General features: G+C 50.5%; 1 protein-coding gene and 1 pseudogene across 3 annotated transcripts in view; both read right to left on the bottom strand.

The window, feature by feature from the left end:
• Window positions 1-2,837: 2,837 nt before the first annotated feature.
• Window positions 2,838-14,478, bottom strand: part of DHRS3 (dehydrogenase/reductase 3) — a 53,768-nt gene continuing 42,127 nt past the window's right edge. For 2 of the 3 annotated variants that reach the window (XM_010371728.2, XM_030912648.1), the window contains exons 5-6: window positions 8,304-8,429; window positions 2,838-3,353 (exon numbers count right to left, since the gene is read on the bottom strand). In XM_010371728.2, the coding sequence (XP_010370030.1) occupies window positions 3,269-3,353; window positions 8,304-8,429 (211 nt within the window). In that variant the 3' untranslated portion in view covers window positions 2,838-3,268. The remainder of the gene's footprint in view (window positions 3,354-8,303; window positions 8,430-14,478) is intronic. The other variant, XM_030912647.1, reaches the window with a different exon arrangement.
• LOC115892580 lies at window positions 5,210-5,311 on the bottom strand (annotated as a pseudogene).

Raw genomic sequence — 14,478 nt, 5'->3', positions numbered from 1 at the left:
GGCCACACCATGAGGGTCTGCAGCTCAAGGATGGTCAGAAAAATCGGGACTGAGACAAGACCCCTACTTCATCCTCCTCGTTTTTCCCTGCCCACTGAGACGTGCGTATCCCCAGTCTGTTTCCTGGGAGAGCCAGTGAGAGGCATCTGCCCTGTGGGCTCACTTGTGTCTAGACACATTACAGGTGGGGCGATAGGTGGGAGTGGACATTCCAGGAGGACCTCTTTAGCAACCCCCCCCCATACTTTGGTAACATGTCCTCAAGGACCAAAAAAGAGATAGGTCCTGGCTTGGGGTCTCGTCATTTGCTGTCGCCTGGTACTGTAGTCAGCAAGGGGACCGGGGGTCAGGCAGAGCTGGTTCTAGATCCCTTGAGCCCGGGAGTTCCAGGTTGCAGTGAGCTGTGATTGTGCCACTGCACTCTAGTCTGGACAACAGAGAAACACCCTGTCTCTCTGAAAAAAAAAAAAAATCTGGCTCCAGTGCTCATGAGTCTACTAACCTGAGCAAGGGTTTCCCCTGCTGAGTGTCTTCTCACTTATGGAATAGGCTTCGTAATACCACTTTTCAAAAGGTTAGTGTGGGCCAGGTGCAGTGGCTCATACCTGTACTCCCAGCTTTCCTTTGGGAAGCCAAGGCAGAAGGATTGCTTGAGCCAGGAATTCCAGACTAGCCTGGGCAACATAGCGAGACCCTATCATTACAAAAAGTGAATAAGTGAGCCAGGTGTGGTGGCGCATGCCTGTAGTCTCAGCTACTGAGGAGGCTGAGATGGGAGAACTCCTTGAGCCTGGGAGGTGGAGGCTGCAGTGGACATGATCGCGCCACTAAACTCCAGCCTGGGAACAGAGTGAGATCCTAAACAAGTGTAGCGTGAGGTAAACACTGACAGTTGCCTCGTTAGGGCTCTCCTTAGCACCTTCTGTGCCCTCCCAAAAGTCACTATGTCCTTGGGCTTGCAGTTGGAAGCCATCCATCTGCTTCCCTCTGTCCTCAACCTATATTTTAATTTTTGCTCATGATGTCTTCTTCTCTGGTGTGGCAGCCTGGTTCAGAACTAGGGACTGCGCCTCCACGCAGGATTGTATTTCCTGCTATGTTAATAGCAGGCTCCACCACGTGACCTGGTCCGGCCAATGAAAGGTGAGCACAAGTGACAGTGTTGTTTCCAGCCAGAAAACTCAAGAGCCAGTGCACAGTTCACCAGGTATGTCTACCCTGTGCCACAAGACATCCTCCCTGAGGCCCCCTGGTCAGCTTGAGTTTCAGAGCGAAGATGACACGGAGCACACCTGCAGCTATTCTTGAAGGACACGTAGCAATAATAAGGCAGAAACCTTCATTGTTGGAAGCCACTGAGACTGGGGCGCCACATTCTGGCTGCTCCACATCAAGGCTGTTGGAAGTCTCCAGAGCAGTCTTGGAGTTTCTTTGGTCTTCAGCTGCTGCCAAGTGGCATGGATAACGAACAGTTAAAACGTTATGCCTGGGGACTACCCTCCATTCTAGGTACTCAATCAAGAGTGGCTACAGGCCAGGCGTGGTAGCTCACACCAGTAATTCCAGCACTTTGGGAGGCTGAGGGAGGAGGATTGCTTGAGCCTAGGAGTTCAAGACCAGCCTGGACAACAGAGCAAGACCCCTGTCTCTACGAAAAAGAAAAAGAAAACAGTTGGGCGTGGTGGCGTGCACCTGCAGTCCCAGCTACTCTGGAGGCTGAGGTAGGGCATTGTTTGAGCCCGGGAGGTTGAGGCTGCAGTGAGCCATGATTGTGCCACTCCTCTCCACACTCCAGCCTGGGAGACAGCGTGAAATCCCATGTCGAAAAAAAGAAAAAAGAAAAAAAGCATGGCTATAATTATGACTTGGCATTTCTGCACATAGACCAGATTGATGATCACCTGAGCTGTGTCTAATATTCTCTAAGTTGGGAGGGTTCAGCCTGAGGTTTACATGTGGGTTAAGTCTTTATGTGACTCTTGGGAAAGCTCCTGGGTTGAGTCAGAGGGCTGTGACCTCCTTTACCTCCCGGGGACCTCGCCTGTTCCCCTCCTGCCACCCTGGCATCCACCTGCAAGAGCTGTATGAATAGAGGCTAGTTGATATGAAACGACATGGCCCACTCTCTTCCCCACTGTCCAAGGTGAGGTTTACTAAGCTTATGGCAGCAGGAAGTGTGCACTCCGGGGGAAGCAGGGGGCATCTCTACTAGGTCATTTTGGTCGTGATTTTGCCCCCATTGATGGAACCTGTGCCAGTCTCTTCTGCTACTCCAGACCTCCCCCTGCCCCTGTGATCAAATGGGACTCAGTCTGTAGCACCCCTCCGCACTGCCCTGATGGTGAGGACTTGTCACTGCGTTTCCGGTGACCTACGATCCTTTCCTCACCAGATTATTGGCTTCTTGTACTGGTGGTCTTCTCAGCAACATTCCCCTATCTGCACCACACACACTCTAGGTAGACAGTGGGTGCTCCATAAAGATCAGTTTTGCTCTCCTGAGTTGATGGCCTGGGGGCTGGTGGTGTCATGCCAGGACAGAGGGCATCTCTAGCTGTGGCCAGCTCTCTGCAGACTGGTTCATATAGGTCACACCAGGGAGAAAAAGCAGCCTCAATCCATGGCTGCTGGGAGGGGCCTGGCGGAGCAGGCAAGGAACTGGGCACCTCTCTCTGCCCATAGGCCTGGGCTACACTCTCTCTCCTGATTTCGGCCACCTTCTCTCCACCCTTGGCAGCTGGGGACCTTGAACAGACCAATTATCTCTCAAAGGATGGAGTTTTGTGGTTGGGACTGGCTCCCTCCCAACTGCCCACCAAAGATTTGAACAAAGGAACTCACAAAAGCCATCTCTCTTTATTTTCCATTCTTGCCGTTCAACCAGTTTGCGCAAGCTGAGGATGAGTGGGTTTTGGAACGGGAGGCAGAGCATCTGGGGACAGACCCTCCTGGAAATGGTCTATGCACACTGTTGAGGCTGGTGAGACTTGAGAAGCAATTGAACAATAAACTCTACAGAACTGGAAATGTACAAAAGTGTCAAGGTGGCTGCTGGCTGGTTTCCTGCCTCCCCGTGGGGGTCAGTTACACCCATCAGTCCTGTGCAAAGGTCCTGGGACTGGCCCAGGGGCAGCCAGATTCTTCGCTGGGGACAGGAGCTGTCCTGCTCACCCAGCAGAAGCGTGTCAATGGACAGGCGCTCGGGTGTGTGCCCAGGTGCTGTGGCCCCCAAACTCCGTGACTCCTCAAGCGTGTCTTCATCCTGTCTCTATGTCCGCCCTTTGAAAGTGTTCATACAGGTGTAGGTTCCTGAGAATTTGTGGATCTCCTCAAGTGCAGCCTGTGGGAGTATGCTGGAGTGGGAGGAAGGAAAGAAAATAGCGATGGTCAGCGATGGTCAGTGGGGCAGGATCCAGGGGCTCGGTCACTGGTGGCCATGTGAGATGGGGCAGCAGAGGGCTGGTTCCTAAAAGTACTCCCCACCCCTCCAAGTCACACACCAGTTTCTCCCCAAACCCCCACCCTCCCCAGGGGAAGAGCTTTCAAGTAAGCGGATAAGCAGCTGTTAAAGAGGCAGCGGGAGGCTGGGCACGGTGGCTCACGCCTGTAATCCAAGCACTTTGGGAGGCTGAGGCGGGCAGATCGCTTGAGCCCAGCAATTCAAGACCAGCCTGGGCAACATGGTGAAACCCTGTCTCTACAAAAATATACAAAAATTAGCTGGGTATGGTGGCATGTGCCTATAGTCCTAGCTACTGGGGAGGCTGAGGTGGGAGGATGGCTTGAACCCAAGAGGCGGAGGTTGAAGTGAGCTGAGATTGTACTGCTGCATTCCAGCCTGGGTGGCAGAGCCAGACCCTGTCTCAAAAATTCTTTTTAGGCCGGGCGTTGTAGCTCACGCCTGTAATCCCAGTACTTTGGGAGGCCAAGGTGGGTGGATCACCTCAGGAGTTCGAGAACAGCCTGGCCAACATGGCAAAACCCCATCTCTACTAAAAATACAAAAAGCCGGGCATGGTGGCGGGCACCTGTAATTCCAGCTACTCGGGAGACTGAGGCAGGAGAATTGCTTGACATGGGAGGCGGAGGTTGCAGTGAGCAGAGATCGTGCCATTGCACTCCAGCCTGGGCGACAAGAGTAAAACTCTGTCACACACACACACGCACACACACACACACAAATTCTTTTTAAAATATATGTTTTAAAAAGGCAGAGAGTGGGGCCGGGCGCGGTGGCTCAAGCCTGTAATCCCAGCACTTTGGGAGGCCGAGGCGGGCGGATCACGAGGTCAGGAGATCGAGACCATCCTGGCTAACACGGTGAAACCCCGTCTCTACTAAAAAAATACAAAAAACTAGCCGGGCGAGGTGGCGGGCGCCTGTAGTCCCAGCTACTCGGGAGGCTGAGGCAGGAGAATGGCGTAAACCCGGGAGGCGGAGTTTGCAGTGAGCTGAGATCTGGCCACTGCACTCCAGCCTGGGTGACAGAGCGAGACTCCTTCTCAAAAAAAAAAAAAAAAAAAAAAAAAAAAAAAAAAAAAAAGGCAGAGAGTGGGTGGTAAGAGCATTTTTTTTTAATTTAAATTTTTTATCTTTTTCCTAGATTCTGAAACAGAGTTCATTTTTTATTTTTAATTTTTGTGGGTACATAGTAGGTATAAATATTTATGGGGTACATGAAATGCTTTGACACAGACACGCAAATGTATATAATTACATCAACGTAAATGGGGTATCCATCACCTCAAGCATTTATCTGTTGTGTTACAAACAATCTGACTATACTTTTAGTTATTTTTATGTTTAGTTATTTATTTATTTTTGAGACAGTCTCACTCTGTCGCCCAGGCTGGAGTGCAGTGGCATGATCTGGGCTCACTGCAACCTCTGCCTCCTGGGTTCAAGTGATTTTCCTGCCTCAGCCTCCCGAGCAGCTGGAATTACAGGCATGCGCCACCATGCCCGCCTAATTTCTGTATTTTTAGTATAGACAGGGTTTTGTCACGTTGGCCAGGCTGGTTTTGAACTCCTGACCTCAGGTGCTTCGCCCACCTCGTCCTCCCAAAGTGCTGGGATTTTAGGCGTGAGCCACTGTGCCTAGCCCTCTTAGTTATTTTTAAATGTACAAGTAAATTACTATTAACTATAGTCACCCTGTTGTGCTATCAAAGACTTGTTCTTATTCGGTCTATTTTTTGTACCCATTAAAAACAAATGGTGGTTAGATGCCACTAAGTAGGTGACAATGGCTTAACCTGTGTGTGTTCCTTGTCAAGGGGAGTGCTGACCTTCTCTCTCTTCATACACACACACTTTCAAAACCAAGCTCTTAGCATCCTGGTGCCCACAGGCAGCTCAGAGATTCACCAATCCCAACTGCCCTCGATTCCACAAAGATGATCGTGTGAATCTGAGGAATCAGGTTCAATTTGGGTGTCACATCCTCCGGGGAAGCGTCCTGGGCTCGCCCTCAGGCTTCTCCTCGTGCAACCGGGAGCCCCGGCGCATCCCCAGCAAGCCCTGGTGTGGTCCTTGCCCGTTTACTTGTCAAGCCTGTGGGGGCCTTCATGGCGGGTATTTTATCTCTGATCCCCCTTGCATGGGCCTGGCACAGAGAGGGTCCTCAGGCTGTCTGGTGACTCAAACCGAAGGGTCCTGGCCCACTCTAAGTACAAGATGAAAAAGGTTCACTTCTAGCTGGAGCAATCTGGAAGGCTTCCTGGGGGTGGTGGCATTAGAGTTGAGCCTTGCTTTCTCCTGGGGAAGGTGAGGAGGGATGCAGTTCAGAGAATGGGGAGGCGGGTGGCTCCTCCTTCCTGTTGAAAAGTAGTTGTGGGGAAGGTTGGAAAATAAGGCTGAGGGCTTACTGTGGAGAGGGCTGAGGTTTTCTAGACCAACTTTTCTCTAGAAAGCTCTAGAAGGCTTCTAAGAAGCTCCCCTGAGGTGGAGGGTGGCAGCCTGGCCTCAGTGAGGACCTGAGCCCCTGATCAACTAGGGGCTCCTAGAGACGGCCGAGGAGCATCTCAGACCCAAGGTCAGGATGGACTGAGGGAGGCCGACGCATGGACTGGATGCCCCTGGGTGCCCCCTTCCCTGTGCCTCTGAAAGAGCTTTGAGTTTGGGGAAGAGAGGGCTAATCGGGCTTGCCCCTCGGTTTCGAGGTTTCTGTGCCTGAGTGTGTTGGAGCAGCCTCTCAGCTGGGACTCGCCATGTCCCGGCAGCCAGGGCAGAAGTTGGCTTTCCTGGGAGTGCGTGTCGCATGAGAGCAGGGGCCAGCCTGGCACTTGGGGGCTTCCATTCCTGAAAAGGCCTTCCAGGTCAGAAGGGTTCAGTTATGTGGGGGCCAGAGCCCCGGGGAGCCAAGAGCTCATGGTCACCTGTGGCTCCAGGGACAAGGATCTCCTGCTGTACTAAGAGGCCCAAGAAAACTGAGTGTGGGACTGGGATGGGAAGGGTTTGCTGTACAAAGTCTGGAAAGTTCTAGGGGAATAGGACTAGGCTGCCAGGCAAATTCTGGAGGAGTCTCTCCTTTATAAAGCCTACCTCCCCAAAGTGCTCTGCCCTGCTACATCCCACCTGACTGGTACTAAGACGCTTCTGTGAATTCTGAGCCCTTGGCATCAAGATCCCCGTGTTCCCTCTAGCAGTAAACTTCCTGAGGGTAGGGCCTATGTCCAATAGGCTCTAGAACAGTGATTCTCAAAGTGAGGTCCAGGAACCCTTGGGGGTACCCGAGATCTCTTCAGGGGTCTGTGAGGTCAAATTGCTTTTCTTTTTTTTTGAGACGGAGTTTCATTCTTGTTGCCCAGGCTGGAGTGCAGTGGCGCAATCTCGGCTCACTGCAACCTCCGCCTCCTGGGTTCAAGCGATTTTCCTGCCTCAGCCTCCCAAGTAGCTGAGATTACAGGCACACACCACCACCCCCAGCTAATTTTTTTGTATTTTTAGTACAGACAGGGTTTCCTCATGTTGGTCAGGCTGTTCTTGAACTCCCAACCTCAGGTGATCTGCCCGCCTTGGCGTCCCAAAGTGCTGGGATTACAGGCGTGAGCCACCAGGCCTGGCCAAATTGTTTCTGTAATAATACTAAGATGCTATTTGTCTTTTCACTTTTTTTTTTTTTTTTTTTTTTTTTTTGAGACGGAGTCTTGCTCTGCCACCCAGGCTGGAGTGCAGTGGCCGGATCTCAGCTCACTGCAAGCTCCGCCTCCCGGGTTTACGCCATTCTCCTGCCTCAGCCTCCCAAGTAGCTGGGACTACAGGCGCCCGCCTCGTCGCCCGGCTAGTTTTTTGTATTTTTAAGTAGAGACAGGGTTTCACCGTATTAGCCAGGATGGTCTCGATCTCCTGACCTCGTGATCCGCCCGTCTCGGCCTCCCAAAGTGCTGGGATTACAGGCTTGAGCCACCGCGCCCGGCCGTCTTTTCACTTTAATTCTCTTAGTGAATGGTACAATTTTCCAGAGGCTATGTGACACAAGATAGCACAACAAATTGAAATCAGATGCACATATTAGAATCCAATTGTCTTCAATTAAGCCAAACAAAGAGATTTGCAAAGATGTAAAACAATGCCACTCCTGACTACATTTATTTTGTTTTAGAATACATCACTAGTTGTCATAAAAATATATTTATATTAATGTAATGGGTTCATTATGGCTATTTATAAATGAATAAATATTATAAACAAACATATACATCTTATAACATTTTTCTGGCTTTTAGTATCATTTTTTTTTTTTGAGATGGAGTCTAGCTCTGTCGCCCAGGCTGGAGTGCAGTGGTGCGCAGGCTGGAGTGCAGTGGCGCGATCTCGGCTCACTGCAAGCTCCGCCTCCCGGGTTCACGCCATTCTCCTGCCTGAGACTTCCGAGTAGCTGGGACTACAGGCACCCGCCACCATGCCCCCAATTAATTTCTTTTTGTATTTTTAGTAGAGATGGGGTTTCACCATTTTAGCCAGTATGGTGTCTATCTCCTGACCTCATGATCCACCTGCCTTGGCCTCCCAAAGTGCTGGGATTACAGGCGTGAGCCACCGCGCCCAGCCCTGGCTTTTAATTTCTAATATAGTAAATAGTGATAGCTACAACTCACATTAACAAAAGCTCTTCGGGTTCCTCCATACTTTTTAAAACTCTAAGGGGCCCTGTGACTAACAAGTTTGAGAACTGCTGCCGCATGGTAAGTACAGCACATCAACGGCAAATGTGCCACCACTCCTCATGCTCATGCCCACGGCAGACATGACTAATCGATCACATGCGTACTGACCCAGAGCTTTCTCTCCCAGCCCCATACCTTTTTAAGATAACGAGGGCATGCATCGTCCATGGGAGGAGGAGGAGGGCCTGGTTGAGCTGCACAGCTTCCACTGTCCTCCGGGCCACTGTCTCCGGCTTCAGTGGGGGAAAGAGGTTGGGAAACCTGAACACAGGAAGAGACAGAGTGGGTTTCTCCTGGAGAGGCATGTGCTTAGCTGAAAGCCTCTATGAGGCTGACATGTCTGGATCACCCTTTGGCCTTTCCTGTCTGAGAGATTCAAGGTCTGCTTGGAGTACTCCCTCTACCCCACACTCATCCAGGTGCCACATTGCCTCACTCCTCCAGGTGCACAGGGGTCTCTTCTTGAGTCAAGGACTTCTAGCCCACCCACTGGGGACTCATTCTCCCAAGCCCTCCAAGGGCTCCCAGTGCCCTAGGGCTTGGCCTCTCCACGGCCTGCACAATCCGGGCCCTGGCTGTCCTTCTCAGTGCTTTTTCCTACACTCTGCTCCTTCAGGACAGGCCCATCTCTGTTCTTGTCACATCACACTCTCGGATCAGGGCTTTTTGCCAGCTCTCTCGACGGCCTGGCTCTCTCCTCCCAGCTCCTCCTTTGGGAGACATCTCAGGCCAGTCCACCCAGAGCAACCTCTGATCTCATCCCCTGCTAATTTCCTTGACTGCATTCACCCCACCTAGGAAGGCCTTGCTTGTTGGGGTGTTTCCTTGTTGGTGGCCTGTCTCCCCCATCAGACTATTGAGTTCCACGAGGGTGGAGGCCTGGTCGGTCCTATTCCCCTGCAACCCCAACACCTAGCGCAGCGTCTGATACATAGCAGGAGCTCGGTAAATACTTGAAGGACTGAACACGCTGACAACTTGCTGCTTCCCAAATGTGTCCTGCTCATTCTGTCTGGAGGCAGGGGCTCGGCTAGCGATGGCTTCGGCTCGGCTTGCTGGTTCACTAACTCATTCATTGATTCAAACATTTGCACGGTGCTTTCCACAGGATCTCAAAATGAATGAATGAATGATTGCATAGCAAACATCAGGGGCCTCTCATGACTATTTAGAAGCATCTGACCCTAGACCCAAACAATGACGATGTTGCCTAACTGCCAGACTCAAGCACAAATTATTCTCCCGATTTACAGATAAGGAAACTGAGGCTCTATTGAGTCAGTAGGGCGTTAAGGATTCAAACTACGCCAATGCTCTATCACCTTTGCTCACTGCTCTTCCTGCCCCTGCTGGATCTTTAGGTGCAGGGCTCATGTTGCTGGCTCTGACCCCAATCCCACAAAGAGCTTGTGATCCGCTCTGGCACCAGGAAGATTAAGGGTGATGAATCACCTAGGTTTGATGTCATTCCTGAGCAACAGGCAGTCCTTGGACTCCCAGCAGGGGCTTGGCCTCAGAGGGCGCATGGATCTTACTCCCTGCCCTGTAATTCCTTTGTCAACATGATGGTGATTCTTTTTTTATTTTTTATTTTTGAGTCCAGGGTCTCACTTTGGTCCCCAGGCTGGAGTGCAGTGACGCGATCACAGCTCACTGCAGCCTTGACCTCCCTGGGCTCAAGTGATCCTCTTGTCTCAGCCACCCGAGTAGCTGGGACTACAGGTACACACACCATGCCCGGATAATTTTTATATTTTTTTGTAGAGATGGGGTTTTGCCATGTTGCCCAGGCTGGCAACTCCTGGGCTGAAGTAATTCCCCTGCCTCAGCCTCCCAGAGCACTGGGATTACTGGTGTGAACCCAGCTACCACGCTTGGCCATGATGGTGATTCTGAGGCCCACAGTCCTGTGGTCAAGAGGGGCCAGTCTCTGTAGTTCTGCAGAGATGAACGTGTTGAGGCAGCTCACTGATACTGGAGTCCTACAGGTGTCGTGGGCAGTCTGGATTCTCTGGCTTCCACCTGTGGCCTGTCCTGTCTCTTGGGAAAGGGAAGGCAGGATGGACAGACCAAAGTCCATGGGCTTGAGGGGAATCCTTTTTGGTAAGACCGCTGCCAGGGAAGCCGACAGAGGAGGCCTCAAGCACGTCTGTGCACAGGATTTTCTCCTTCCTCTCCATGGTGGGTGGAATGGGGACACGGGGAACTGGCACAGCTCTTAACTCCCATGGAAGCAGTGCAAATTTGTGGAAGAAGCATGCTCAGCTAGCCAGTTCCAAGCTGTGTGGACTTGAGCAGGTAACTCTGCTTCTCTGAGCCTCAGTTCCCTCATCTGTAAAATGGGAATAAAAGCTGTCTTGCAGGGTTGCTGTGAGGGCCAAATGCAGCAGTAGTTGTAAAGTGTTTAGTGGCTCCAGATGGTTCTATGGCTGGAACATCAAAGAGGCTCAATTGGCCAGGCGCGGTGGCTCATGCATGTAATCCCAGCACTTTGGGAGGATGAGGCAGGTGGATCACTTGAGGCCAGGAGTTAGAGACCAGCCTGGGCAACATGGCGAAACACTGTCTCTACTAAAAATACAAAAATTAGCCAGGCATGGAGGCAGGCGCCTGTAATCCCAGCTACTCGAGAGGCTGAGACACAAGAATTGCTTGAACCTGGGAGGCGGAGGTTGCAGTGAGCCAAGATCACACCACTGCACTCCAGTCTGGGAGACACAGCAAGACTTCATCTCAAAAAAAAAAAAAAAAAGAAAGAAAGAAAAAAGAAAAGAAAAGAAAAAAAGAGGCTCAATAAATAGCAATTTATAAACAACAACATCCACTGACATGGCCAGTCTTGCTGGGAAAATCATCCATTTTGTCCTAAACATGTCTTCACATTGAACCCATTTAACCCTGGGAAGCTGCTAAGCATGGTTGTAGGAGGAAACCAATGCTTTCATCCATTTGTTATTCTTTTAGGAAATGGGAGTTGGTTAGGTACCCATCTTCCTTGTACTACTCTTCTGGCCGAGCCCTTGGGGGCTTCCCTGTACAACCATAGATCGCTAAGATTCACCTAGTGCTCGCTACTTGCCAGGCACGGCCAGATGATTCACACACGGGAGCTCATCTAACCCATGAAAAGGGGATACTATTATTATTATTATTGTTATTCATTTTTGAGAGGGAGTCTTGCTCTGTCACCCAGGCTGGAGTGCAATGGCACAATCTCAGCTCACTGCAACCTCCACCTCCCAGGTTCAAACGATTCTCCTGCCTCAGCCTCCTGAGTAGCTGGGATCACAGGCGCCCACCACCATGCCTGGCTAAGTTTTGTATTTTTAGTAGAGACAGGGTTTCACCATGTTGGCCAGGCTGGTCTTGAACTCCTGACCTCAGGTCACCTGCCCGCCTTGGCCTCCCAAAGTGCTGGGATTACAGGCATGAGCCACCGTGCCCGGCTGGGGATACTATTATTATGAATCTCTTTTTAGAGGTGAGGAAACTGAAGCAGAGAAAAGTCAAGTAACTTGGCCAAGGTCACACAGAGCTGGGATTTGACCCCAAGCAGTTTGGGTTCACACCCTGAAAAAATGTGGCAGGAAAACCTTGAATTTCCTTCTTAAAGTGATAGAAAGGAAACTATGCTAGAAGGTGAAATAGACACACAAACTTGATGTCTGCAATGTCCTGCTTGTTCCTGTGCTCAGGACACCCAGTTAGAACTGCAGACTGCTGGCTGGGTGCGGTGGCTCACGCCTGTAATCCCAGCACTTTGGGAGGCCGAGGTGGACAAATCACGAGGTCAGGAGATCGCGACTATCCTGGCTAACACAGTGAAACACTGTCTCTACTAAAAATACAAAAAATTAGCTGGGCGTGGTGGCAGGCGCCTGTAGTCTCAGCTACTTGGGAGGCTGAGGCAGGAGAATGGCGTGAACCTGGGAAGCGGAGCTTGCAGTGAGCTGAGATCACGCCACTGCACTCCAGCCTGGGCAACAGAGCAAGACTCCATCTCAAAAAAAAAAAAAAGGCAAAAAAAAAAAACACTGCAGACTGCCACTGATGCACTACATATTTATTGAGCACCTTCTGTATACTCAGATGAAAAGAAACCAAACCAAAACCCATGGCGGGGAAAAAACCAACAGGAAACATTAGTAGCCATTAGTCTAGACTCCTCAAAACTCAGAATTGATGATAATTTGCATGCAAACCAGGTGGTCTGCTAGGAAAATTAATAACATGCATTTATGAAGATGTTTATTGTTAGTAAAAATAATAAAAGCAGCAGCTCCTTATTGAGCATCTAGTTATCTGGGCTTTGCACTAGATGTGTTACATGTATTATTTCTAATTCCCTGGGCTCAAGCAATCCTCCTGCCTCAGCCTCCCAAAGTGCTGGGATTACAGTCATGAGCCACCAAGCCCAGTACTTTTGATTCTCGACAACCAACACCGCACTGTCCCTATTAATAGTAACTAAGACGGAATGAGTGACTCCCACGTGGCATGCACTACACTAAATGGTCTCATTGAATTCTCATCATGACCCTTCGATGTCATCCTCATTTTTGGAAGCAGCGGAAGTGTATAATTCAGAAGGTGAAGCACTGTACGCCGGATTGCAAAAAACCAGGGAGAATAGTATTTGAGTAATTCCCGGTTTTCATTCATCGATGACCTCATGCCCCTACATGACTGCACATCATTAAAGCACCGTTTATTGGGTACTTAAAATGTACCACATACGGTGTTCCCTGCCAGATTCCATTTTGTCCTCACCGCAGAACTTATGACGGAGACATTCACATCACCCCATCTTACAGATCAGCCAGAGCAGTAACTAATGGAACCCAATGTCACACAGTGCATCACAGCTATGAGGGAGTCACCACCCCAGGTGGCATGAGCTCTAGACCAGTGGCCCCCATTCCCCTTGACTTAACTGGTCTGGAAGAGGAGTGGTGGGACCTCCCTACTGCTTATTTTAAATTGAGCTATGACCAGGCATGGTGACTCATGCCTGTCATCCCAGCACTTTGGGAGGCCGAGGCGGACGGATCACCTGAGGTCGGGAGTTTGAGACCAGCCTGGCCAACACAGTGAAACCCGTCTCTATTAAAAATACAACAATTAGCTAGGTGCAAGCGTACGCCTATAATCCTAGCTACTCGGGAGGCTGAAGCAGGAGAATCACTTGAACCCAGGAGGTGCAGGTTGCAGTGAGCCGAGATCGCGCCACTGCACTCCAGCCTGGGTGACAGACCGAGACTCCGTCTCAAAAAATAAATAAATAAATAAATAAACAAACAAATAAATTGAGCTATAATTTGCATACAACGAAAGGTGGTATAAATCTTAAGCAGACAGTTTGATTAACTTTCACGTATTTAATGACTGCTGAGATCAAGAAGAGAGAACATTTCTGAAAGTCTTGACAGTTCCCTCGGCCTCCCTCCCAGGTTATACCCCCAGCCCTCCAGGGGAAGCCACGGGTCTGACTTCCATCACCCTAACCCAGTTTTGCCTGTTTTGGAACTTCACACAGGAGGAACCAGGCAGAATGCACCCTATGTCTCCAGCTCCCTTCGCCCCGCACGATGGCTGTGGAGGTGCATCTCCCTCTTTTGATCTTTGGGCACATCCTGCTGCATGCCTGCAGCTCTGGTAGTTTCATACAAGCTCCCTGAACCAAGCAGCAGGACCCTCCCCATTGTGGCATAACTGCCTTGCAGACTGAGAACCAGGTAAGACAGCGTCAAGCAGAGGGAAGAGGCTCCTTGGTGACTTTATGGTTTGAGACAGGGTCTCACTCTGTCTCCCAGGCTGGAGTGCAGTCGCACAATCACAGCTCACTTGCAGCTTCAACTTCCTGGGCTCAAGCAATCGATCCTCCCACCTCAGCCTCCCAAATAGCTGGGTGTGCACCACCCTGCTCAGCTAATTTTTTCTTTTTTGTAGACACAGGGTTTCTCCATGTTTCCCGGGCTGGTCTCAAACTGCTGGGCTTAAGCAATCCGCCTGCCTTGGCCTCCCAAAGTAATAGGATTATAGGTATGAGCCACCATGCCTAGCCTGATTTTTCTTTTTTTTTTTTTTTGAGACGGAGTCTCGCTCAGTTGCCCAGTCTAGAGTGCAGTGGCATGATCTCGGCTCACTGCAAGCTCCACCTTCCAGGTTCATGCCATTCTCCTGCCTCAGCCTCCCAAGTAGCTGGGACTACAGGCGCCCGCCACCACACCCAGCTAATCTTTTGCATTTTTAGTAGAGACGGGGTTTCACCTTGTTAGCTAGGATGGCCTCCATCTTCTGACATCATGAT

The sequence above is a fragment of the Rhinopithecus roxellana genome, chromosome 12 (genome assembly GCF_007565055.1).
Source record: "Rhinopithecus roxellana isolate Shanxi Qingling chromosome 12, ASM756505v1, whole genome shotgun sequence".
Taxonomy (NCBI): Eukaryota; Metazoa; Chordata; class Mammalia; order Primates; family Cercopithecidae; genus Rhinopithecus; species Rhinopithecus roxellana.
Note: the sequence above shows the minus strand (reverse complement) of the source record. Positions and strands in the feature narration are given on the sequence as shown.